The sequence below is a fragment of the Pelodiscus sinensis genome, chromosome 4, assembly GCF_049634645.1.
Source record: "Pelodiscus sinensis isolate JC-2024 chromosome 4, ASM4963464v1, whole genome shotgun sequence".
In the NCBI taxonomy this organism is placed as follows: Eukaryota; Metazoa; Chordata; order Testudines; family Trionychidae; genus Pelodiscus; species Pelodiscus sinensis.
Genome location: NC_134714.1, coordinates 9,434,744 through 9,460,089, shown reverse-complemented (window position 1 = coordinate 9,460,089; position 25,346 = coordinate 9,434,744). Strand labels below are relative to the sequence as shown.

The 25,346-nt window shown below is 50.3% G+C and overlaps 1 protein-coding gene across 25 annotated transcripts in view; it reads right to left on the bottom strand.

Moving 5' to 3' along the window:
* FBXO34 (F-box protein 34) overlaps positions 1 to 25,346 on the bottom strand; it is an 81,053-nt gene that overhangs the window by 9,338 nt on the left and 46,369 nt on the right. For 19 of the 25 annotated variants that reach the window (XM_075926261.1, XM_075926263.1, XM_075926264.1 and 16 more), the window contains one exon: positions 5,357 to 5,556. The exons of 4 other annotated variants lie outside the window; for them this stretch is intronic. In XM_075926261.1, the coding sequence (XP_075782376.1) occupies positions 5,357 to 5,436 (80 nt within the window). In that variant the 5' untranslated portion in view covers positions 5,437 to 5,556. Of the gene's footprint in view, positions 1 to 5,356; positions 5,557 to 24,746; positions 25,223 to 25,346 lie in introns of those variants that run through there. 2 more of the 25 variants (XR_012903251.1, XR_012903252.1) reach the window with 2 other exon arrangements.

Sequence of the window (25,346 nt, the reverse complement as noted above, 5' to 3'; positions counted from 1 at the left end):
GTGGCTGCCCCAGGTCTACTGGGCACAATTCAAGTTCATCTAGACTCCTTTATTGGGCCTAGACCACTTCTTTCTCATTGGGACCATGCTGCTTTGTTCTCCTCCCAGCTTGGTTCCAGAAGTACCTGACATTAAGATCTAAAAGCACAATTGGTCGGCCTTATACCACCAGACCTCTGGACTAAAGCAGTGCCAAGGCCAATCTCCCCCTTGGCCAACTTTCCGATCAGCTGCGTCCTCTCAGGCCACACTCAGAAGCGAGTCAGGGTGAGGCCACTAACCGTCTTGGAAGAGAGACGACCAAGACACATCCAGGCTGTTGCGTGCAGAAAATGGAGCCTGTGATACAGTAGGTGGCGCTCGCGCCTCTTCATGCTGGATCCCGGAAGTGCTGCCTTTCACTACAGAAATCAAGCAATTTCTGGGGCACCACGGGTCCCATGGGGAGAGAGAGAGACATGTACAGTTACAGACAGTTTTGCCTTTTGGAGTCCAGTCACTTGGAAGTAGAAAGTAAAATTCTCAGATGAAATTTCTATTGTTCCAGGAACTTTGTAAGATTGAACAAAGCCTCCTCGCTCCTTTCTCACTTATTTTCTGACATGCACTAAGCTGGGCAATCACTAAACCATCCTTCATTAGGGAGACTGCTGCTGAAAGTAAGGCACAGTATTAATAAATAGGACTAAACTAATTACTCCAACATGCCTTGCCAGTAGAGCTGGTTCAGCTACTCAAGGCTATTTCTGCTTTATGGCAAGAGAAAGAGTAAAATCACAGAATTATCTATTATGCATTCTGCGTTTTTAAGTTGTGTCATTACCTCCGGTATTTCGGTTACTGTTAGGCTTGGTGGAGAATACCACTGAAGGCTGAACACATTGTATCACACATGAGGAAGTAATAATATAGTTAAGCATTATTGCAAGAATAACTGGCACATGTGAATGTAAAGTTCAATTACACCAGGTCTCGTTTACAATTACTGAAACTCCTAATAACTTTAGAGAGTACTCATTCCCACAGCCTGGTGGTGCCATCGGAGTGTCAAAGTTTTCAGTCACTGGGGAGACAGCAAGTTGCATTTCAAACAAATTCTACCAACAGACTTTACAGCACCAAAGTTTCTTGGGAGCAAAAAAAAAAAAAAAATAGTTCTCATCCACTGCAATGTGAAGTTAGCAAAGACAGAGCCGGTTTTTAGATGAACCAGCTATTCTCCCCACTCCAGAGTACCAGCACATATTCTCCTGCTAGAATCTAGAAGAGAAACAAGATTCTGCTGATCAGAACTCGCTCACAACATGAACAGAGCTGCACACCCCAACTTGCGATGTGTCACAGCATTCCAGCGCTGCACAAGCGCTACTGTGGCAGCTGCAGGGACATTTTTTAAACTGAGGGGGTTTTTAATGAGTTACTAGGAGGCGGTTCCCCCTGCTCGCTACACTCGCCAACCCCCCGTCTCTGGGGATAGGCAGGCCCGACTTTCCCTGAGGCCGCTGGGAATGGGAGAACCGGGGCCACAGTAGCCCCTGCCACTCGCCCAGCCTCCCTGGCTGCAGCTAGCCCCGGCCTCTCGGCCACCACCCCTTCCCCACCACAGCCCCGGCCTCTGGGCCACCCTCTGGCTGCTGGACGGCGCAGGCCATGGTCTCTCAGCCCCCCTCCAGCCACCAGAGGCGGGCCGTTGCCAAGCCAGCCGTGGCAGGTAGGGCTCTCCCCTGGCTGCAGGGAAGGGGAGGTCAGGGCCAGCCAGGCCCGGGCGGCAGCATCCAGGCTGGCAGTGGGTGGGGCTTGTTCCTGTGGACGCAGAGTGACAGGAAGACCGTCCTCCCACAGGAAAAGGTTTTTCTACATATGGAGAGAAATACAAGAGTGAGTCATGTGATCCGGGTCTTACCCTTGTGCTATTTATTCTAAAAGTCAATTGGTTTTGCTCTGCTATACGTTTTCAAGGTGTTTCGGATTGTTTCGTCCAGACAACGACATGCACCTTATCTGGGCGGGAGCTGGAACCTTTGGCACCTGGTTAACGGACAATTGGGCCACTTGGCACTGTGGGCAAGAACGTTACCTGGAAGCCTCCGGAAAAGGATCAGCAGTAGGATAATTAGCTACACTGTTATTTAAATGACCATTCTGTCTTGAAGCCGCTGAGATAAAGGGGCACTTTACACATCTCTAAGGTAAAACAAAAACTGGTCTGGTGGCGCTTTATAGACTAACAAAACTTTTACATGGTACCAGGAGCTTTCCTGGGCACTGCCACCCGCCTTTCTCTTCCCCACTGTGCCCACCCCTCCTCTAGCCCCCCTCCCCATCCCCTAGCCTAACATCTTCCTCTTCCCACCTGCCCTGCCTCTCTCCTCTGCCCTCTGGTGCCTGTCTCTCCCCTCCCTGTGTCTGCCCTTCAGCTTCACCCCCCACAATCCCTTGCACCCTCCTGGTGCCTCCCCCTTCCCTCCCAATAACTGCCCCCCTTGGCCTCTTCCTTCCTGGTGCCCAACCCTTCACCTCCCTCTGCCCCAGTTCTCCTCACACCCCTTTGTGCCCTCATACATGACTTGCTCCATCCCCTGCCTTCCTCATGCCCACCCCTCCTTTCAACCCCTCTTCTCCTGGCACCCACTCCTCCCCACTTCTCTTCCTCCCTCTTGCCCCATTTTCCCTCCCCTTTTCTCTCCCAGCATCACCCTGTCCCCTCCCCTCTCCCACCCTCACGGACACCTTCCCTCCCCCTTCCTGCCCTTTCCCTCATTCTCTCCTCTTGGACCCCTGGCATTTGTCTCTCCTCTGCCCTGCCCCTTGGTGCCTTCCCTTTTCTTCTCATGCTCTGGCCCCCTTCCTCTCTCCTCAGCACAAGCCCCTTTGTCTCCTTACCCCACCTTCACCTTAGTTCTGCCTCTGCCCCTTTCCTTCTGCCTCCGACGTGGCAGGCAGCTGTCCCATTTGTGGGGGCTGGAGCCGGGGCAGTAGTGCTATTTTTAGTACCATGGTCCCAGCCCCAGAAGTCGCCACGCAGCCCTGATCCTAGGTGCTCCAGAGGCAGGACCGTATGCCTGGACTAGAACTTGGGCTGCCTGCAATGCTATTTTTAGCACTTCGGGCAGCCCCAGCTCCAGTCCCAACATGTGGGGCGGTTGCCCGCCATGTGGTCCCACCCTAGGAGCAGCTGGGACCAGGGCTCGGACCACGGTACTAAAAATAATACTGTGACCTCAGCTCCAGCCCCAACACGCAGAGGCGGCCACATGGCGGGAGACTGCCCTGTGTGTCAGGACTGGAGCCAGGGCCATGATGCAATTTTTAGTACTGCGCATAGGCTCCAGCTCCAGCAGCCTCCATGCGGCCCACCCTGGCGGCCGCTCCAACCCCAGGGAAGGGCCAGGGCCACATAGTGGCTGCCCAGCAGCTCCTGGAGCAGGGCAGTCACCGGCCATGGCTTTGCATGGCTCTTCTAAGAAAAGATGCACAGGTGGCAAATTCTTGGTGAGCGCCCGTGCAGGCGCACACCTTAGAGGCAACCAGGCTGACCTCCCCTGGTCTGACAAACTCCCTTGTTCAGGGCCGCTCAGCTTGTCATGCACATTTTTTGTGGTTTCAGAGGGGTAGCCAAGTTAGTCTGTAACTGGAAAAACTTTAAAAAACAACAAATTGTCTTACAGCACCTTAGAGACTAACAAAAAATGAAGATGGTATCGTGAGCTTCCGTGGGCACAACTCACGTCTTCAGATGAATGGAAGCGGGCCAGGCTCCCCAATCCAGCTACATCCCCCATAATGCACCATGACCAGGAACACTTATGATTCAAGAGAGACGGCCATAGTACATGATAGGCGATTTCATCTGGTCTCTGGAGAAGAACAAGACCACGAGGCACCCAAACTGCAACTCCCATAAGGCCCCATAGTAGCTCCATGCCAAACATTTCAATATTCACATTTCTGCTCAAACACTGAAATTTTCCATAAGGGGAAAAAAATGTCTTTGACTAGCTCTCGTGTGCAATTCCCATGGCCAAGCTGTTGGAGACTATAAAAGGCCAAAGTCAAACAAATTACTGGGACCAACGGCCAAACATGACCTTGGACATGGCACTTTGTCTTCCTGTGCCTCAGCTTCCCCATCTGCAAAATGGGAGTAATGGCCCTGAGCACTTTTGTAAACCACTTGGAGATGCAGACTGCAGGGTCAGAGCTAGTTATTAGTAAAGTATACGGTGGCTCTAATCAACCCATTTGTCACATCTTTGGACGCCCCCAAAATCATTTGGCCCAGATTCTGTTCCCTCTGCACTGGTCAGGCAGAGCAAAGCAGCCTAAAAGCTGCTCTACAGGGCATTCCAAAGAACCCTCCTTGCATAGGCCAATCTCTGGATGGCATAACGTCAGTAAGTCTGGTTTTATACCACCCACTCCCCTTCCTCCAGTGTACAGAGATGGACATGGGGTGGGAGCAAGCAGAGCTGGCTATAACACATTCCTACCGATTACACAGAGACAACTTAGTCCCACAGGAGTCAGTGGGAGTTTTGCCCAAGTTAGAGTGCAAGATTTGGCTGTGGGTCAACAACAGATTGAGGGAGTATCCGCTCCCTCCACCCAGAGAAGAAAGTTATTACTCAGAATTTATATTTCACATGCACACAGGTCTGAGAGGCTGAAGGCTGGCTACTTCCCCACCGAGTCAGGAAGATTACAAGATTTCAACAGCTTTAAAAAGGAGAAAGAAGTTGATATTATTAGCTTGAATCCAGCGTTGTAGTTTGTAATTTGCATGTCTCAAATGCAGCGATACAAAAGTTGTTCTCAGTCACAAAAGCACTTGGAAAAGTAGCCACGCGGAGGCTCAGAACTGCCTTGTAAGCAACAATATTTGAAAAAGGAGGACACAATTGAATTTAGTCAGAGAAACACGTGTCCACTTCAAGCAAAATTTAAGTTTGTACTAATCTAATTATTCACTTTCTAGGCAAATGGACCACCCTACTGATCACCGAGGTTTCTTTTTCAAGCTCCCTACATATTTCAAAGCCTACTCCAGCAACCCAGTCTCCAATTATATTTTTATTCTGATGCTGTATCCCCATGAAATTACAGCTGTTGCTACCAAAAAAAAAAAAAAGAAATTCCAAAGACTTCTCCGAGGGTACCGAAGCAGCAATAATGACTGGGTAGCTGTCATTATCTAACAACAAATATTAAGGAACAATTTGCACTCCACAGAAGTACTGTGAATATTTTGCTTAAAGGCAAAGGCCCTCCAAAACAAGGGCTTTAGAAGAGTTTGACTGGCACACAAAGCAGGGAATGAAGGAGCAGGCCGACATGTGTTAACGGGGTCTGTTTGTACCGTTTGACTTGATGGAATGCAGAAGATGTGGAATTCAGTGCTTCCCTGTGGAGGCCAGCTCGGCAGGAAGTTTTCATCATAATGCTCTCCCCATCTAAGGCACACTGTCACAGCCAATCCATCTTTGTTCACACACAGGGCTCCCTCATCCGCTTTCCTTGCCCCACACAGCGTTTCACTGACTCTCTGCCGCCTAGACACTGGGGGAACAAAACAAATAAACAAACGATACTGTTAGAACACAAGGACTTTTCCTACATGAGGCGCAGGACCCAACACAATGGCGTTATGATCCTGATGTCTGGGCACGGCTAAGACATCTCCTCACCGCCCGCATGTTTGCAAGGCTAATCACGAAGTTTGAGTCTACTCATGGCTGCAACAACATGTCGCATGCTTTCCACCTTCCAAAGACGGTGGCAAACAATACACACACTCCAGGACGCTTTCTGCCTAATCGACAAGGATTCCTGAAGCACCTTATAGACTAACAGATGTATTGGAGTATAAGCTTTCGTGGGCAAAGACCCACTTCGTCAGATGCATGTAGTGGAAATTTCCAGAGGCAGGTATAACTATTCAGGCAAGAATCAGACTAGAGAAAACGAGGTAAATTCTATCAGGATATTGCATATTTATACCTGCCTCTGGAAATTTCCACTACATGCATCTGACAAAGTGGGTCTTTGCCCACAAAAGCTTATGCTCCAATACATCTGTTAGTCTATAAGGTGCTACAGGACTCCTTGTCACTTTTGCAGATCCAGACTAACAGGGCTACCCCTCTGATACTTTCTGCCTAATGGCACTGCAGAGGGGTGTGGTTTTCCAGGCTGAAGTTAAAACGTGGAGGCAATCAAATCGTTAAGGCTGCCAGAAAACGATTGCTAGCTTTCCAAGTGGAGGGGCACGCTGGATTTCAAAAAGTCCAGATGCTGCCTTAGAACTTCGAGGAACTTCTATTAGCACTGCAGACAGATAAGGCTAGCAAATCCACCAAAACAAAGCTGCGAGGGATCTTACCAGCCTGCACCAGAGTTCTGTCCTTGCGGCAGAAGCTACAGCACAGCGTTAGCATTGGGACTGTAACAACCGCCACTTTCAAAACTGAAACCTAAAAGGAAAAAGTGAACCAGCACGAGACCTGGAAAAACTCATGCATTAAAATGTGAGCTGCCAGCAGCTTGTTCACCAGCGCATTGTTTGCTTCCTCTCTAGAGGACAATGTGCAGTGACGCTACAGTGAAGGAATGCCGCTTTACCAAGCTAACTGTAACTCCGTGACCCAGAAGATTTACCATTTGTTGGAGCAGGTTGGTCTATCCCTATCAACTGCTCTGCACAGCAGCCTGACTGCTGCCCCTTTCTTTCAATGAAATCACGGTTGCGTAGACAAGCAGAATTTCCTCGCAGGAGGAGGAATTTGCTACTGCCAAGTGTTTGCTGAGACAGAAAATTCTGCTGCCAGAGAGCCTCCTGCAACCGGTGAGCAGGTGCTTGCCTGCCAAAAAGCAAGCCTTGCCGATCAATCAGTGACTCTCTTCATAGGTTCACGCGTGGCTCTGCTAATCAATACTTTGTCCATGCTGATTATAGCTCAGCCGGTCCACCCACAGCCTTTCTTACAGGGCACTCCTGGAGGGAAGGGAATCTAGCCATGACTCACTGGAAAACTAATTAAGAGGAACTTTCCTGCAAAGAGAAGGCAAGCTGGTTTGCATTCAGATGCAAGGCGATGGTGGAAATTAAGAGTGGCAGCTATTTTGCACACCCTTTGGAGGTGGAAAAGCAGGTCAGTCGACTGTCCATACATGTCCAAGCAGAAGCCTTAAAAATAAAAATAAAATCAGAAATTTACACTATTATCCTGCAGTCTTCACAGGGAAAAAGCAATGCTATATATTCCTGGAATATTATCGAAGTTTCTTGACAAACTGAAGGGAAAAAAAGCCATGTTAGAATGCTAGAGATGGCCGGGGCCAAGGAGGTTAGAATTAAAGACTTTCTGACAATCCATGGGATGCAAAACAAGAGTTTAGGGTGCTTTGAACTCTCACAACAAGCATGAAAACTTCCTACTATGCTATCTTCTGGGATACGGAGTTACAGTTAGCTTGGTAAAGCGGCATAGTCCCAATGTAACCTGTGTGCGATAAAGACCTAATTGCAAAGGTAAGTGTAGTAGGGTCACTGATGTAGGAGGTCAGGATTTACTGCCGTGGTGTCTGGCAGGCCTCTGGCTCCATCGGTGAAGATAACCAGAAGGATGCCAGCGTGTGTGCTCGATGTTTGCCGTGTTGACTTGCACAATTAGTCGACCCAGTAGACCCGCGGGGGCCCCCAAAGATTACAGATCACATCAGCATCAAAGGCACCCGGCCAGGTTTATTGTGAAGTGAAGTACAGTCATAGTTGTCAGTAGACTCTATCACATCACTACACATGTGTACCCCAGATAAGAACATAAGAACGGCCATACTGGGTCAGACCAAAGGTCCATCTAGCCCAGTATCCTGTCTGCCGACAGTGGCCCCAGAGAGGGTGGACCGAAGACAATGATCAAGCGATTTGTCTCCTACCCCATAACAATGGACTCAGCGCAACCAGTGGGAGACCCTACTGCTGGACGACTGTCCCCCGCCCAAGACAGCACTCTATATACAGGTACAAACAAGTCACACGTTACTCCTGACGTGTCAGGTTGCCACCCTCTGATGCTACTTAGATACCGCCCATCACCCTGCACCTCGTGGTTTGATTACATCATTTCTATCCACCATGCTGTCATTTTAAACCCTTACCAGAGTCTGTATCTGGGGGGAGTGGGTACCAAGGTCTTTTTTAACAAGCTGGTGGTACCATCCTTTTGGAATGTGCTTTCAACTCCTGAGCAGCACCAATTACTGTTTTACAGTCGGTACCTTAGGACCAATTACATCTGGGCCTATTACCAGCTAGTGTTTTGCACTCTCAGCCCTGTTCGAGCCAAGTTCTGCAAGCAGGGGCCTGCCTCTTGCTCACAGCTTAGTTTTGATATTAGCAAGGTCTTGACCAGTGTTCCCGCTAAGATTTTCCATCCGTGAGCGGAGTGAGTTTTGTCTTGTGCACCAATACTGACGTCGTGTGCGCATGGTGCACAGACTCACCATGGCCCGGCTCCAGCTGTGGCACATGGGGCAGCCCCACCCTCACCATGTGGTCCGGGCCGCCAGAGCAGCCCCCAACTGCCAGAGCATCACCCCTGCCACAGTGACCCTCCTGCTGCCAGAGACTCTCCCCAGCAGACCTGCTGCAGACCAGGACTCCCACGCTCTACCTGGGCTATGTGATGGCTGCACCAGAGAGGCCGTGGTGCTATTTTTAGCACCACTGCCCTGGCCCAGGAGCAGCTGCACTGTGGCCCCAGCAACAGTCCCAGAATACGGGGCAGCCACCCACCCACCCTCTAGCCCCACCTGTGGGAGCAGCTTGGGCCATGGCTGCATGGCAGCTGCTAGGGATGGGATCACAGCTGGGGCCGTAGTGCTATTTTTAGTACCACAGCCCATGCTCCAGCACCCAGCTGCTGCGTGGTCGGCCCAGCTGTTCCCCCAGGAGCAGCTGGGGCCATGGCTGCGCAGCTCTGCTGAAGAGGTGGGTGGGGCTGAAATTTTTGTTGCATGCCCGCACAGACGCGCACCTTAGAGAGAACCCTGTTCTTGACCATTGTTAGCTAGGCCTCAGGCCTCAAACCGGGCTTGTGCTACATGGGCTTTCGTTTTAGGCCTTCATCTTACTACAGGGAGCACTTAGATCCACATTTGAAACCCAAACTTTGGCCTTGCTTCTCTTTTTGGGCTCATCCATACTGGGATTTCAGACCCCTTGGTAACTGTCACGTGGTGACAAGAGGAACTGTGTGGGTGCTCATGTAATGGAAACTGCGACATTTTAAAAATGTCGAACACCTTATGTATGGGTTAAAATAAGCAATGTGCATGTTATTTCAGGGCACTGTGCTAGTGTAACTCCAATACAAGTATCTTAAGTGCTTCTGAACAAGTTAATATTCATAAATAGCATGCACAGATATCATCTCCAAATGCCACCTGTACCATACCTGTGTGGCACAAAGTCGCACCAAAAACCAAGCCAACCAGCACATCCTAACTGATGGCGAGTGAAGCCAAGCTGAACAACATAAACTTCGGGGTAAATTTAAATCAGGGGCGGGGAACCTCAGGCCTGGGATCCAGATGCAGCCCCCAGTTTGCCTGGATCTGGGCCCAAGGCTCAGCACCCCCCCCCCACAGCTTTGGGGAGCCCACACTGGTTCTCTCGCCCCCCCTGCTGCCCAACAGCAGGGCTGGAGCACAGAAAATCTACTAGGCCGGGCCCCCCTAGGCTCTGCTGTGTGAGGGGAATGTGGGGAGTGTCTTTCTGCTTCTCAGTTGGGGGCCACGTCAGTGAGGTTTGATTTTTTTTGGCTTCTCACTTGTGTGCAGCCCCCGACTGATTTTCCTGTGGGTCAGCGGCCCCCGAACCAAAAAAAGTTCCCCACCCTGATTTAAATAGTTCATTCAAAATACTGCAAAAAGAAGAAGAAAACCTAATTGTACCCAGAAGTGTATTAAAAGAGTCAAGGACAATTTCACATGGCCTTTTGCAACGGACTGAAAGTGGAGATTACAGCGAAGGGGGAAGAGTGTGTCAGGGGAGGGGTGAGAAAAGCAGGCCTGAGAGACTAGTCATCAGAAATGTGTTAGAGAAAGGTGTTAACTGTTACACTATGGAGAGCTATTGTACCGAATGTAAGCCAGTTGTCACCAATATAAACCGCATGGCCTGCAAGCATAATCCCACACAATGGGTTTTAGTCCCTCATTAGCGGCTGGTCCATATAAACATAAGAAGGGCCGTACTGGGTCAGACCAAAGGTCCATCTAGCCCAGTATCCTGTCTGCCAACAGTGGCCAGCACCAGGTGCCCCCAGAGGGGGTGGACCGAAGACAATGATCAAGCGAATTGTCTCCCGCCATCCCTCTCCAGCCTCTGACAAACAGAGGCCAGGGACACCATTTCTATCCCCTGGCTAATAGCCTTTTATGGACCTAACCTCCATGAAATTATCTAGCTTCTCTTTAAACTCTGTTATAGTCCTAGCCTTCACAGCCTCCTCTGGCAAGGAGTTCCACAGGTTGACTATGCGCTGTGTGAAGAAAAACTTTCTTTTATTAGTTTTAAACTTGCTACCCATTAATTTCATTTGGTGTCCTCTAGTTCTTCTATTATGGGAACTAATAAATAACTTTTCTTTATTCACCCTCTCCACACCACTCATGATTTTATAGACCTCTATCATATCCCCCCTCAGTTTCCTCTTTTCTAAACTGGAAAGTCCCAGTCACTTTAGCCTCTCTTCACAGGGACCCGTTCCAAACCCCTCATCATTTTAGTTGCCCTTTTCTGAACCCTTTCCAAGGCCAAAATATCTTTTCTGAGGTGAGGAGACCACATCTGTACACAGTATTCAAGATGTGCGAGTACCATAGTTTTATATAGGGGCAGTAAGATGTTCTGGGTCTTATTTTCTATCCCTTTCTTAATAATTTCTAACATCCTATTTGCCTTTTTGACCGCCGCTGCACACTGTGTGGAAGTTTTCAGAGAACTATAAAGGGGGCCCTTAGATTGCTAACGTCTCCAACGTAATAGACCCATTCCTTCAGCTGGAGCAGTAGAGAGATTTCTGTTTCAGATCCAGACATCCAGGACTCAGCTCCTGAGGTAGTCACCGAAATGTTCTCCACCACTCTATCACTGCTAGAGACTGCGACTCTTGGAAAAGCTATTTCCAGTTTTCACCCTCAATTGTTTTTTCGATAATGAACGCAATACCAAAGCTGTGCAGAAAACAGAAAAGGGAACCAGCACCAATGTGCACTCTCATTTTTTTCTATCCATGTGCAGAATAAATTTTGCATGTGCGCATATGCACCACCACTCCAAACACACATTGCCAGCTGCGGGCGCTCTGCTAATCCACCAGGTGGCACCTCAATCTCTCCTGGCTGGCTGCCCAAGCACTCAGCTTACAGGGAACTGACCAGCAGTCTCATCCAATACTTGCATTCCCCCACTCCCTTCCAGATAAGGCCTGGGAAGGGATAAGATAAGCTCCACGCTGTGTGAACAGACACATTTCTCCTTTAGAGCAATGGCTGGCTGGCAGTTCAACTGGCACGGCAAACCTTTGCATCCTATTACCGGCTTTCTATACTGCTGCAGCAGTTCGAAAACAGATACCCTAACTCAGCAGAGACAGATGAGAGCAAACGCAGAGTCACCTCTCTTCCTTTGGGCAGCGAGGTCCTAGCCATGCTATTTGAGCTCTGCCTTTTCTGGCACGAACATGATCTCTAAAAGCCTCTGCTTTACACCATAGCAACACTGACCGACACAGGATTCACCAGCCAGAGCAGGCCAAGCACTCTGGCAGAAATGTCCCTGAGCTCTAGCAGAGGAGGGGACCCTGCAGCTCGCCGGCTGCTTCATTTCGTCTGGCCTACAGTGGGTCAGAATCCCCAAGCCTCAGCACTTCCCGGCCCACACGCACAGGGGCTGGGGCCATGTCCCTGAGGACTCTAGGTTTGGGGGCGGGGGCCAATCAGGAAGCGCAGTGTGCTGCCCCCAGCACTGGCTCGGGACCGCAGCCAATGGGAATTGTGGCAGCAGCACGCACCGCGGAAAGGCGCCTGGCCTTTCTGACTAGGGACTGAACATGGCTGATGTTTCTGGGAGTCGGGGCGGGGCGGAGCGGGGCAGGCAGACAGGGTGTGTGTGCTTTAGCCCCGTTGTGCTGTCGACTGGGAGCCACCTAAGGTAAGCCCCTGAACCCACTTCTGCACCCTAACTCCTTCCCAGGCCCTGAGCTCCCTCCTGCATCCCGAACTTCCTCCTTCACCTCAACCCCCAGTCCTGAGACAGCTCCAGGCCCCCAAATCCCTCATCCCAAGCCACACCTTCAGACAGGGCCCTCACTCCCTCCTACACCCCAACCCCTGCCCTGCACATAGCCCTCTCCTACACCCTGAACCCCTCATCTCTGGCCCCACCGAGGGAAAGCCCCACAAGTCATTGGCTGCCCTCCACCCCCAAGGGGCCATACGTGGTCCCGGATTTTTTCCGTGGGTCACTGGCCCCTGAGAGAACAAAGGGTTCCCCACCCCGACTTAAAAGTTCCTCAACCTTCTGGTACAGAAACAAACGTGATACTGTTCCTGGTCAAACAAATTACACCCCAGGTCCATTCCAATTTCATTCAAAATTTCTGGATGTTCCTGAAGTGCCTGATCCTACTGAAGAAGTATAATGGGCTAGCATGAAGAAAATTCAGAATTGTGCAAATCAGGCTCATTTTCTCAAGCTAAGCAAGGTTCTGTCATTACGCTAGCTGGATGGAAGACAGCCAAGTCATTCTGAAGAAATTATGTTAACTATTTCATAGATAAGGAAATAGTCAAGATTAATACGGTGGGGGTGTCCAATCTTCCACCAGATGGAAATCAAATCCCAGCATAAAAGATCCCAAAGCAATTTCACAAGACGAGAGCATGTGTCCAAATTCCACTTTGGCTATCCACCTACAGCAAGTTCTCCCTATAACTTTTGTTGGAATAGTCGAGAAGATACCCAATTCTTTCACTTTCCAGCCTTACCTGAGTGCAGAGTCTAATAAAAATGCTGTGCAGTCTCCCTCCTCTGAGAGGATCCTAGCGAAGTGCAAAATCTTTGCTTACACTTCATTTAGTTTCAACATTCACACGGCTCCGGATGGCACAAAGCCATTCACAGAAACTGGCAGGATTGCGTAGGCCAAGTACCGTTGATGAGATATCATATGTCAGAGCCAAAACCCCACACCCTCTTGACTTATGAAACACCAGAATACTGATGTGCCAACAACAAAAATAAGGCTCGATGACCCGGAAATACAAGGAGGGGGAAGGTGAGGTAAAGGGCATAGAGATCAAACCCTTCAGGACATCAAGGAGGGCTGAGGTGCTTTGTATATGACCCTGATCTTGCAAGAACAGCACAGGTTCACAGGACAAAGCACGGAAGAAATGAAAGACAAAAGTGAAATTAACAAGTGTTTTGTCAGCAAGACATGAGAAGTCATTCTTCCGCTCTACTCTGCGCTGGTAAGGCCTCAGTTGGAGTATTGTGTCCAATTCTGGGTACCGCATTTCAAGAAAGATGTGGAGAAATTGGAGAGGGTCCAGAGAAGAGCAACAAGAATGATTAAAGGTCTAGAGAACATAACCTATGAAGGAAGGCTGAAGGAATTGGGTTTGTTTAGTTTAGAAAAGAGAAGACTGAGGGGGGACATGATAGCCATTTTCAGGTATCTAAAAGGGTGTCATAAAAAGGAGGAAGAAAACTTGTTCATCTTGGCCTCTGGGGATAGAACAAGAAGCAATGGGCTTAAACTGCAGCAAGGGAGGTTTAGGTCGGACATTAGGAAAAAGTTCCTACCTGTCAGGGTAGTTAAACACTGGAATAAATTGCCCAGGGAGGTTGTGGAATCCCCATCTCTGGAGACATTTAAGAGTAGGTTAGAAAAATGTCTATCAGGGATGGTCTAGACAGTATTTGGTCCTGCCACGGGGGCAGGGGACTGGACTCGGTGACCTCTCGAGGTCCCTTCTGGTCCTAGTATTCTATGATTCTATGAAGTAAAACCCTACACGACACAGGAAACCACTCCCTACATCAAGGTATGCTATATAATAGGGATCCCATTTAATCAGTTAACTGGTTAAAAGTTACATTTCACTGGTTAACCAATTAAGCGGGATCCCAAAGGGCTGGTAGCCCCGGGAGCTGTCGGTTAACCAGTTACTCGTTAGCATCACCCTTACCATGTGACCGGTTAACCACGCACATCCCTAGTAAGGGATGCTGCACAGTCTTGTGTTCAGGAGAGGAAAGCGCTCAGGAATTGTGGTCACAGAACAGTGCTTAAGACGCTGCTCAAAAAGTGCACTGAGGGTGATGAGGGTTTGGTTGTTAGTTTTCCAGCATCAAGTACTCAGTTCATTGAATACAGGACTTCAGAAGTATGTGGCACAACCCAAGGCTGTTAGGAAATATCACCCAAGTGAAGATGCTACCACAGGCTTCTAGAACAACATTATTTGGGGCGAAGCTAGTTAAAGAAGCCACACATATGGCAGCCATGACTACAGATAGCAAGCCCGCCAGTGCGAACGTAGCCTCATGTTGCAATGAGCTAGCCAGACCCTACGAGATGTGTTTTTCAAGACTCCGGGCAGCTCAAACCATCTCCCCAGCCACCACATCATCTTGCTATGACATAGTTAAGCCGGTCGAACACAAAGATTACGTGGTTTTAAATAAATTCAGGCGATTCGGTGTTCACTGCCATATTTGATAAACATCATGAGATGATCAAGGAGGTGCAGAACAAAAGTGCTGAAGCAGCACAGAAATGAACACAGCCCACTCATCAGTCACCGCTACATCATTAAAAGAATACAAAGTTGTCTACAGACCTACCAGAGTGTTCAGCGCCACTCACTCAATGAAAGGTGGAGCTTCTAAGAAAGCCAGTTCTGTGCAATTATGTGCGCTTGCCACGGCAGGATCAGAACAGCTAGGAGACGTCCACAGAGCCTAACAGCCGTATGCAGAGCCATGATGCCACTTGAATGCATCTGTTCTCAAACACTTATACTTCCTAAACATTGGGCTCCCCTTTCATTGATCACAGTGCAGCTTTTAAGGAATTACATCGCTAAGCAGCAGCACAAGGAGGAGCAATGCAGAGGGGTGGGAAAGACCAGGTATGCACATTGTAAATTTACAAAAAAAAAACAAAAAAAACCCCACCCAAAACTGGTTTCAAAGCCATATGTGCTGAGGCACTAGAGACCCAGGTCCTCAGAGTAATGATCAGCTACCAAACGAAAAACGGTAGAGGAGGGGGTTGCAGGCTGTGACGCACTCCAACTTTTTCTAACTCATATCAGTTCATGGTGTCTAGGCTAGACTCCTGCTTCCCAGATAACAGACCCATGGCAAGATCTCCAAAGACTGCCTTCAAGAGAACCGTGCCATCTAAAAGTGTCAAGACAACAGACCAGTATGAAGACTGATCTTCATCCATTTCTGATGCCACCCCCTATTCCTGCACCCAGTCTTCCCTATTGAAAGTTGCAGGAATTAACTGGAACAGGAAGGCCTCCAATCAACCGGAAGGCCTCCAAGCAGGAAAGAAGTTCTACACGCACAGTCTTTTGATGAAGTCTGGCAAATATCCACTATGACCGTGGTCACCAACTGGTCACTCGCAAGCTACTGGTCGATCTCGAGGCCTCGACCAGTCGCTCGCGAGGTGTCCTGTTAGCCCCGCCCCCATTTCCCTCCCACCCCCCAGAAGTCCCACTACTTACCTCGAGAGAAGATGGAGGTAGTGGCTTCCGGCGCGCACGGTTTTGGCCCCGGGGATTCCCAGCGCGAGGAGGGGGTTGACGCCGGGAAAAGCACCGGTGGGGCTTCCCTGCGTGGGTGGGGGGGTCCGCCCCCTGGGCAGGCACGTGCAAGGCTTTCCTGCACGGGGGGATTGGCCCTGGGGCAGGTGCGCGCACGCGCGCGGGGCTTCCTGCGCGGGTGGGGGGCTCGGCACCCTGGGCAGGCGCGCGCGCGAGGCTTTCCTGCATGGGGGGGGGTGACCCCGGGGCAGGTGAGCGCGCGCGGGGCTTCCCTGCATGGAGGGGGAGTTGGCCCCGGGGCAGGCGTGCACGCAGGGCTTCCCTGGGGGTGGGGTCGGCCCCGGGGCAGGCACGCGCTGGTTTCCGGGGGGGGGGGGGAGAATGCTAGGGACTCTCTGCCTCCACTGGCATCCCACTCCCCTGTCCCCACTCCCCTGTCCTCAACTACAGAATGCTGTCCCCATTACTGTCTCCACTCCCCGAACTCTGTCCCCAGCTACAGAACTGTCCCCACTCTCCTGTCCCCAGCTACAGAATGCTGTCCCCACTCCCTGAATTCTGTCCCCATTTGTGTCCCCACTCCCCGAATTCTGTCCCTACTCCCGTCTCCACTCCCCGAATTCTGTCCCCACTCCCATCCCCACGCCCCGAACTCTGTCCCCACTGGCACTCTGTCCCCTGCTGCAGAATCCTGTCCTCTGCCCTCCCAGCACCCTGTTCCCTCTCCCCTGTCCCCAGCCACAGTACCCTGTCCCCACAAAATGTATAATTATAAATGCTTCATTTTAGATTTAAATAGCATGAATAAAAAACAGACCATTTATTTCATAACTATAAACACGTGGTTTTAATTGTATGTATCGCATAATTTAAAAATAAACTGTTTATCAGAGTGTGTAAGTAAGGGCTGGGGGTAGCAAGTGATGGACAGGAGGAGAATAGAGAGGTCGGGGCTTCAAGGAAGGGGAGGGGCTTCAAGGAAGGGGAGGGGCGGTAGATCTTCGCCTGTTCTGAGATTTAAAAAGTGATCTTGGGTTTAAAAAGATTGGAGACCACTGCACTATGACCATCTGGTGATGTTTCCCCTTCAGTGTTTAGCCTTTCAAAGCTATTCCCACCTCCACTAGCCTCTTTCTTCCCAACAAGGTCATTGTTTGATTGGAGTCCTGATAGTCCTCACAGCTATTTTCGCTGTATTGTTTCATAAAGAACGTGGTAGAGAATCTGTAGTTCTTATTAACAGTAATTGTATAGAAGTGCAAACTCTCATGTTGCCTACTGCCTGGGGGCAGAGTTTACTCAGTCCCAAATGGTTTTTACACATCTCCGGGAAGGCAGACAATGAGTAATTCCATTACTGGTGCTTAATGAACAATCCGTTGAATCTGCTGCTGAAAGCCTACTTCTGACCCCTGGAGAGATGCATCAACTGGACTGACTAGGTCCAAGGTTTCCAGGACAGACAAAGAAGCTTTGAACAAAACTGTCTGTGAACGCCCGGTGGAGAGACTCACTGGGGGGCAGGCTGAGATACAGGCATACGCTGCAGTGTGTCTCACTCAGCCCCAATGCTGGAGGCCGGGGAGAGAGGGAGGGAGAGGAAAGAGAGGCAGGGAGAGGCACCTGGAAAGGAAAAACTATGGTTTAGGTCAGATAACATCACAGAGGCCTTTTGTCGTATTGACCCTCTCCTCTGAGTGATGAATTCCTATGGATAAATAAATACAGTAAACTGGACAAGCTGTCCTGCCTGGATTCTAACACTAATCACAGCACTTGGAGGGAGTCTATGCCTGTGGCCAAAGCCCAGCTGGACCGGCTCAAGACACACAAGCAGGGAAGCAGGGGTGCTGTGATCTGGAGAGGCAATCTAGGAACGGGGCAAGTGCACATTCCAACCTGAGAGAAAAGCAGGAATGGGCCTGTAACTTGGAAAGCTGGCCCATGGAGAGGCTGAATGAAGGGGTCCATAGAAACATGACACAGACACTTCAGACTGATATATAATGCTCTAAGGGGTATGTCTACACTGACCATCTAACCATCCCGGATTTTCTAGGACAGTCCTGATTTTTAATCTCTTGTCCCAGTGTCCCCATGAAGCACTGAATTCTCCCGGAAAGCCCCAAAGCTTCAAATACAGCTAGAAGTGGCTGCACGCTGCTGTTACCCCTCCCCTTCCCTCGGCTGGGGGAATAGCAAGAGCAGGGACACTTCCTGGAGGCCTTCCCTGCTGCTCAGGAATCCAGCCAATAGGAGTAGCAAGAGGTGGTGCCTGTTGAGAGCAGGCAAAAGCAAGTAATTTGCGACAGGCGGGGATGCAGGGAACCAGCCGGAAATGACCTCCCTGGGTCTGGAAAAATCCCTCATCTGGGACCAGTCAGGTCCCAAGGGTACCGGACCAGGGAGGTCCAACCCCTACCCCAAGTCCCCTCCTGCACCCTCCCTCCTGCTAGTCACCCTAACCCCAGTCTGCTCCTGCACCCTCCCCCTTGGCAAGGCATCCTACCCACACCACCCTGCTCCTGCATCCACTGTTGCTCTTGCACCCTCCCTCCTGGCCACACCCTGCACCATCCCTTGCTCCTGCTCCCTCGCCCGGTCAGACACCCTACTCCCAGCCTGCTTCTGCACCCCACATCATACACAGCCCTCACAACCTCTCCCCCGTCTGTACCCCACCTCCCTCCCAGATCCTGCACTCCATCCCTATCCCACTCACGGGCAACCCTCATTTTTGTCCCCACCCCGGAACCTAAGGGGGTCCATAAAATCCACCAGCAAAGTAAATCTGGCCTATGGGAAGCCCTAAACCTCAGTCCCTTTCCCTTGCCCCGTGAGACAATGCCTTTCTGAGTTATACTGACACACAAAGTGAAACCAGTGCTAAAGACCCCACGTCCAGTGAGAGAAAGTGCTGCTATCAGAAGAAGTCAATTCAAATTGACGGGCTCTCCAATATTCTTCAAAGATCACCTCTACCAGGCAATGGTGCTTTTACTGACTGGTCCTTTATATTTTTGAAGGGTGACTCAATGTTAACTGGATCTTCTTGGGTAATGTCAACCAACTGCTTTGGGCCCAATCCTAGCTTAAAGTTTAAATTCGATCAGGCCCTTTGTAAGCAGGTTGGGAAGTGGTCTCATTTGGCAATTACTCTTTGGGTACCTCTACACTACAGCGCTAATTCGAACTAACTTAGTTCGAATTAGTTAATTCGAACTAATCTAATTCGAACTAACACATCTAGAACTAAAAACTAGTTCGAATTAGCGTTTTGCTAATTCGAACTAGCATGTCCACATTAAGTGGACCCTGAACCAGGCTTAAGGATGGCCAGAAGCAGTGCCGGCAGGGCATCAGATGAGGACTTAGAGCGTGGAGATGCTGTCTCAGGCTAGCCGAGGGCTGTGCTTAAAGGGTCCCGACCCCCACCCCGGACAGACAGTTCTCAGGGGTGCCCCGCTTGCAAAGCAGTCCTGGCTTGGAGTGCCCGAACTACCCACACTGGGCACATCACACCACTTGGCCATCAGCCTGGCTGCACTTGCCGCAGGCTGCCATCTGGGGAGAGGGAGCAATTGGGGGGCTGCAGGAGAGCTTCCACCCCCAGAAGCCCGCAGAGCCAGCCCAGTCCTCCCCATCGGGGGCTCGTACCCCATTCCTCCCTCACCTCCTTCCACTTACCCTTCCCTAGCCCCTTTTCTTGATGTACAAAATAAAGGACAATTGTGTTCAAAAATGGAATCTGTCTTTATTGAACAAAACTGGGGGAGACTGGGAAAAGGAGGTGGGAGAGGGGAAGAGAGAGGCTGGGAGAGGGGAGGGCAACTACAATGATCAGGGGTTGGGAACAGGTCCCATATGAAGAGAGGCTAAAGAGACTGGCACTTTTCAGCTTAGAAAAGAGGAGACGGAGGGAGGACAGGATAGAGGTCTCTAAAAGCAGGAGTGGGGTGGAGAGGGTGCATACAGAAAAGTTCTTCATTAGTTCCCATAAAGAAGGGCTAGGGGACACCAAAGGAAAGGAATGGGTAGCAGGCTTCAAACTAGTAACAGAAAGTTGTTCTTCACAAAGCAAAAAGTCAACCTGTGGAACTCCTTGCTGCAGGAGGCTGTGAAGGCTAGAACTAGAACAGAGTTTAAAGGGACGTGAGATCAAGTCATGGAGGTTGGGTCCATGGAGTGCTATTAGCCAGAGGGTAGGAGTGGTGTCCCTGCCCAAGGTTTGTGGAAGGCTGGAGAGGGATGGCATGAGACAAATGGCTTGGTCACTGTCTTCGGTCCATCCCCTCCAGGGTCCCTAGGGTTGGCCGCTGTCAGCAGACAGGCTACTGGGCTAGATGGACCTTTGGTCTGACCCAGTACGGCCATTGTAAGCTCAGGGCTCAGGGTCGGGGGTCTCAGTGGACCACCTTGATTTTCATGCACACCTGCTCCTGGGTGGCCAGGCTGGCAGCTCTCCTGCCCTAGCTGGCCACTTTCCTGTGCCTAGTGCGGAGATCGTGGACGAGGGCCACGATGTCCGCACTAGCCCAGGCGGGTGCCCGCCTCTTGCGGTCCCAGGCAAGCTCCCGGGAGCCGCCAGCCTGGTCCCGGGAAGAGGGGGAGGGCTAGGGGGCATCGGGTGGGTGGCTCGATCCGTGCCAGGTGCAGGGTCTGCTGGCTGGGTGCTGGCAGGCTTGCACCTGGCACGGGCACCGTAGCCAGCCCGTGTCCCTTTAAGAGGTCCGGGGCCGGGAGGGGGGCAGACGAGTTTCCCTGGTGTTGGCCAGAGTGGCCACCAGGGAAACCTGGGGAGGGCTAGCCTCCCACTAGTTCGAATTAAGGGTCTACACAGCCCTTAATTCGAACTAGTAAGTTTGAACTAGGCTTAATCCTCGTGGAATGAGGATTACCTAGTTCGAACTAAGCGCTCCGTTAGTTCGAATTAAGTTCGAACTAACGGAGCGCTAGTGTAGCGCCTATGAAAGTAAGTTCGAACTAACCTCCGTTAGTTCGAACTAACTTTGTAGTGTAGACATACCCTTAGGTATTATTTACATAATATAGGCATTGCCATCATGGTACTGACATAGACATTTCTCAGTAGCTTTACACATAGCCCAGCCCCATTGACCTCCATGGGAAATGTACCTTTCAAGCAGTGGTGGTGAGGGTTAGTGACATGGTCTTCTCCAGCCTGTATAACAGGGGTGGGCAATAATTTTTGGTAGGGGGGGCCACTCCAAGATTTTGGTAAGTGGTCAAGCACCACACTTTTCTGTGGAGGGGGTGCAGGGTCTAGGCTGGAGGTTGGGTGCAGAAGGGCCCATGGGGAAAGGGACTGGGGTGCAGGAGACAGCGTGGGGTCTGAGAGGGAGTTTGGGTGGAGGAGGGGGTTGTGACCCGGGTCAGGGGATTGGGGTGTAGGATCAGGGATGGGGTGTGGGTACAGGAGAGGATTCTGGCTTGGGGGTGGGTGTAGGAGGACGTACAGAGTGTGGGAGGGAGCTGTCACCTGGGGTAGGGGGTTTGGATGGTGATCTGGGGGAGGGAGATGGGGTGCAGGAGGGCTTGGGGTGCCAGCGGCAGGCTCTGGCTGGGAGGTGCTTACCTAAGTGTCTCCTGGCCAGCAGCCCTGCAGCACCCCCAAGGCAGGCTGGGCTCCCTGCCTGCTGCAGCCCCAGCCCGCTTGAAAATACAGGCTGCTCCCTCCATGTGGCTCTCAACTTGGGATGCCCCAGTCACTCAGGCCAATCTCTCCGCTCCTATTGGCTGGCTGTTTCCAGCCAATAGGAGCTGAGAGATTGGCTGAGGTCAGTTCTTATTGGCCAATTATTTACGGCCAATAGGAGCTGAGGATGGGCCTGTGGGTTCCGTCTGGGTGGTCCCCGGGCCAGATCCTGGGGCCTGGCGGGCCAGATCCGGCCCGGGGGCCGTATTTTGCCCAGCCCTGCTGGGCAAATCTACTTCGTTGCTTCAGAGCTGCTGTGTGCTCGGGGTTACTGGGTACAGGCTTAGTGTTCAAGGCTACGACTTATGAGAGACATCTGAATTTTATGACATGTAAAGCCCACGATTTGTGATGCTGTGGAAATTTCTAAATTAGCCTTTCATCTGAGCTGCTGCTGCTTTTGTGGACAAGGGGCTGAAAGAGACCCCGCCTTCCCTACTATGGAGCAACAGAACTTGCTCTACAAGTAGACATGTTCTCTATGAGTTCTCCAGACTTCATGCTCTCACTATAAAGCTACCTTTGGCTTTTCCTTTAGAAGATTTGCTGGGTTACATACAAAAGATGCTGGAAGCGAAGGCAAGTTTCAGTTGTAGGACAAAGCCAACAAGCTCTCAATCCAGCCAGTCTGCATGATTTTTTAGGTGGTGAATGGGGGGGGGGGGGGGGTTTCTTTGTGACCACTCTGGATCGCCAACCTAATAGACCTCAGACTCAGTGGTGGGGCTGGAATTTTTTGGTTGGTTTTGTGTTTTAAACAGCTCTTTCCTTAGCACAGCAACATTAATTCTAAGCAGCTTTTTCCTATAAATCAGTGACATGATTGATTACAATAGTCATTTCATAACCACGCATTGCTGGCTTTCAGGTTTAAAGAGCATTTGTGACTGAAGAGACTAATTTGGCTCATCCTAGTAAATTCAGTATAAGTTGTACCTCCCTAAACCAGGATTCTCTGGTCCAGCAACATGTGTGGTCTGGCAGGACCACGGATAGAATCATAGAATCATAGAATAATAGGACTGGAAGGGACCTCAAGAGGTCATCGAGTCCAGCCCCCCACCCTCAAGGCAGGACCAAGCTCCGTCTACACCATCCCTGACAGATGTCTGTCTAACCTGTTCTTAAATATCTCCAGAGAGGGAGATTCCACCACCTCCCTTGGCAATTTATTCCAATATTTGACCACCCTGACCATTAGGAATTTTTTCCTAATGTCCAGTCTAAACCTCCCCTGCTGCACTTTAAGCCTATTACTCCTTGACCTGTCCTCAGAAACCAAGAGGAACAAATTTTCTCCTTCCTCCTTGTGACACCCTTTTAGATATTTGAAAACCGCTATCATGTCCCCCCTTAATCTTCTTTTTTCCAAACTAGACAAGCCCAGTTCATGAAGCCTGGCTTCACAGGTCGTGTTCTCTAAACCTTTAATCATTCTTGTCGCTCTTCTCTGTACCCTTTCCAATTTCTCCACATCTTTCTTGAAATGTGGCGCCCAGAACTGGACACAGTACTCCAGCTGAGGCCTAACTAGTGCAGAGTAGAGCGGCAGAATGACTTCACGAGTTTTGCTTACAACACACCTGTTGATACAACCTAGAATCATATTTGCTTTTTTTGCAACAGCATCACACTGTTGACTCATATTCAACTTGTGGTCCACTATGACCCCTAGATCCCTTTCCGCCATGCTCCTTCCTAGACAGTCGCTTCCCATCTTGTATGTATGGAACTGATTGTTCCTTCCTAAGTGGAGCACTTTGCATTTCTCTTTATTAAACCTCATCCTGTTTACCTCTGACCATTTCTCTAACTTGCTACGGTCATTTTGAATTATGTCCCTATCCTCCAAAGAAGTTGCAACCCCACCCAGTTTGGTATCATCTGCAAACTTAATAAGCGTACTCTCTATCCCAATATCTACATCATTGATGAAGATATTGAACAGTACGGGTCCCAAAACAGACCCTTGAGGAACTCCACTTGTTATCCCTTTCCAGCAGGATTTAGAACCGTTAACAACAACTCTCTGACTACGGTTATCCAACCAATTATGCACCCACCTTATCGTGGCCCTATCTAAGTTATATTTGCCTAGTTTATCAATAAGAATATCATGCGAGACCGTATCAAATGCCTTACTAAAGTCTAGGTATATGACATCCACCGCTTCTCCCTTATCCACAAGGCTCGTTATCCTATCAAAGAAAGCTATCAGATTAGTTTGGCATGACTTGTTCTTCACAAACCCATGCTGGCTATTCCCTATCACTTTATTACATGTTCCTGGACCAGAGAGCCCAGGAACAGAGAGGCCTGATGGTGAGACAGGAGCACAGTGGGGGGACCAGCAACTCACTAGGGAGCCCTATGTTGGGGGGAGGGTGTTGCGGCAGGGAATTCTGGCCTCAGTGGCCAGGTGGTAGCGGGCAGTGGCCATAAAGCTCTGGCTCCATCCCCAGCCGTGCAGCTCCCGTGGCAGGCAGGGAACTCCATCCCTGGCCAGGGAGCTCCAGCCCGGGGAGCGCAAGCCGTAGGGGGGCAGGGGCTGGAGCCAGGCAGCAGCAGGGCCAGGCTGGAGCCCTAGTCCAGGGGCAGCAGGGCAGAATAAGCCATGAGGGGAGGGACCTCCTCTGGTCTGGCAAATCCCCTTGTTCAGGACCAGTCAGGACCTGAAGGTGCCAGACCAGGGAGGTCCAACCTGTAGAGTTGCCTGTGACCCAAGGTACCTAGCGTAGCCCACACTGAAAATGACACGGTCAGGGCAGGCTGCAAAAAGGAGAGTCAAGTCCCCCCCAAACTCAACTTAATACAAACGATTCACCAACCAGTCACAAACTGCTCCTGATTCCCCCACTAGTTACCAAAAAGTGGAACAAAAGAAAATCACACAGCCCTCTTTACTGCGATAAAGGAATTCAGCGATATGTAACAAGGGTGCCTAACCATAGCACTTCAGGCACCTACATTTCAGAATCAGGCCCCAGTGGCTCCCAAACCTTGTAGGTAACCAAACTCTTGCAGTGGCTCTCAACCAGCAAAAAGGTCCAGTAAAGCGCAAAATTAGTGAGAACCCTATTCACTGCAGAAAATGTTCTTCTGGCCCCCGAAGGCCAGCCACAGTACCAGACCAATTTGTATCTGACCCAAAATATCACACTGCCAGCCACTCCATAAATATCTAAGACCAAAGGTTTATTATAGAAGAAAAGAATGAGAAGAGAGATGTCAAATGGTAATAGCAATTGGGTCTATACATATGGCTTTCAAAGTCCATAGATCAGGGTCTTAGCAGCACTGGTGAAGGGCTTGTGAAGTCTTCTGGAAGACATCCAAAGCTAGGATGGGTCCATCGATGCTTTGTCCAAAGCTTCAGTTTGTAGAGAAGTTACTCCAGAGGTGAGGAGCAGGACTGAAGACCAAATGGAGATGATACAGCTGCTATTTTGTGTCCTTTGCCACGAGGCTTGCACATCCATTGTCTCAAACACATGGGCATGGAAGTCCCTTGAAGTCCCTTGTGCTCTGGCATGTCCCTACATGTCTTGCTGATTCTTAAGTGTAGCCCCTAACATCTCTCAAGCAGGTCATTCTGCAGCTGACTTCCATTGGTGGGCCATCAAACAGGCTAGAATAGTAGTGATGCCAGTCTGTCTGGAGAGGTCACCCAGAAATACAGAACAGGTTTGAGATACAGACACATCACACACATTTATAACTCATGGTGCACACACCTAGAGAAGCTTTATCGTATTGAGCAAATAACTCTCCACCTGAT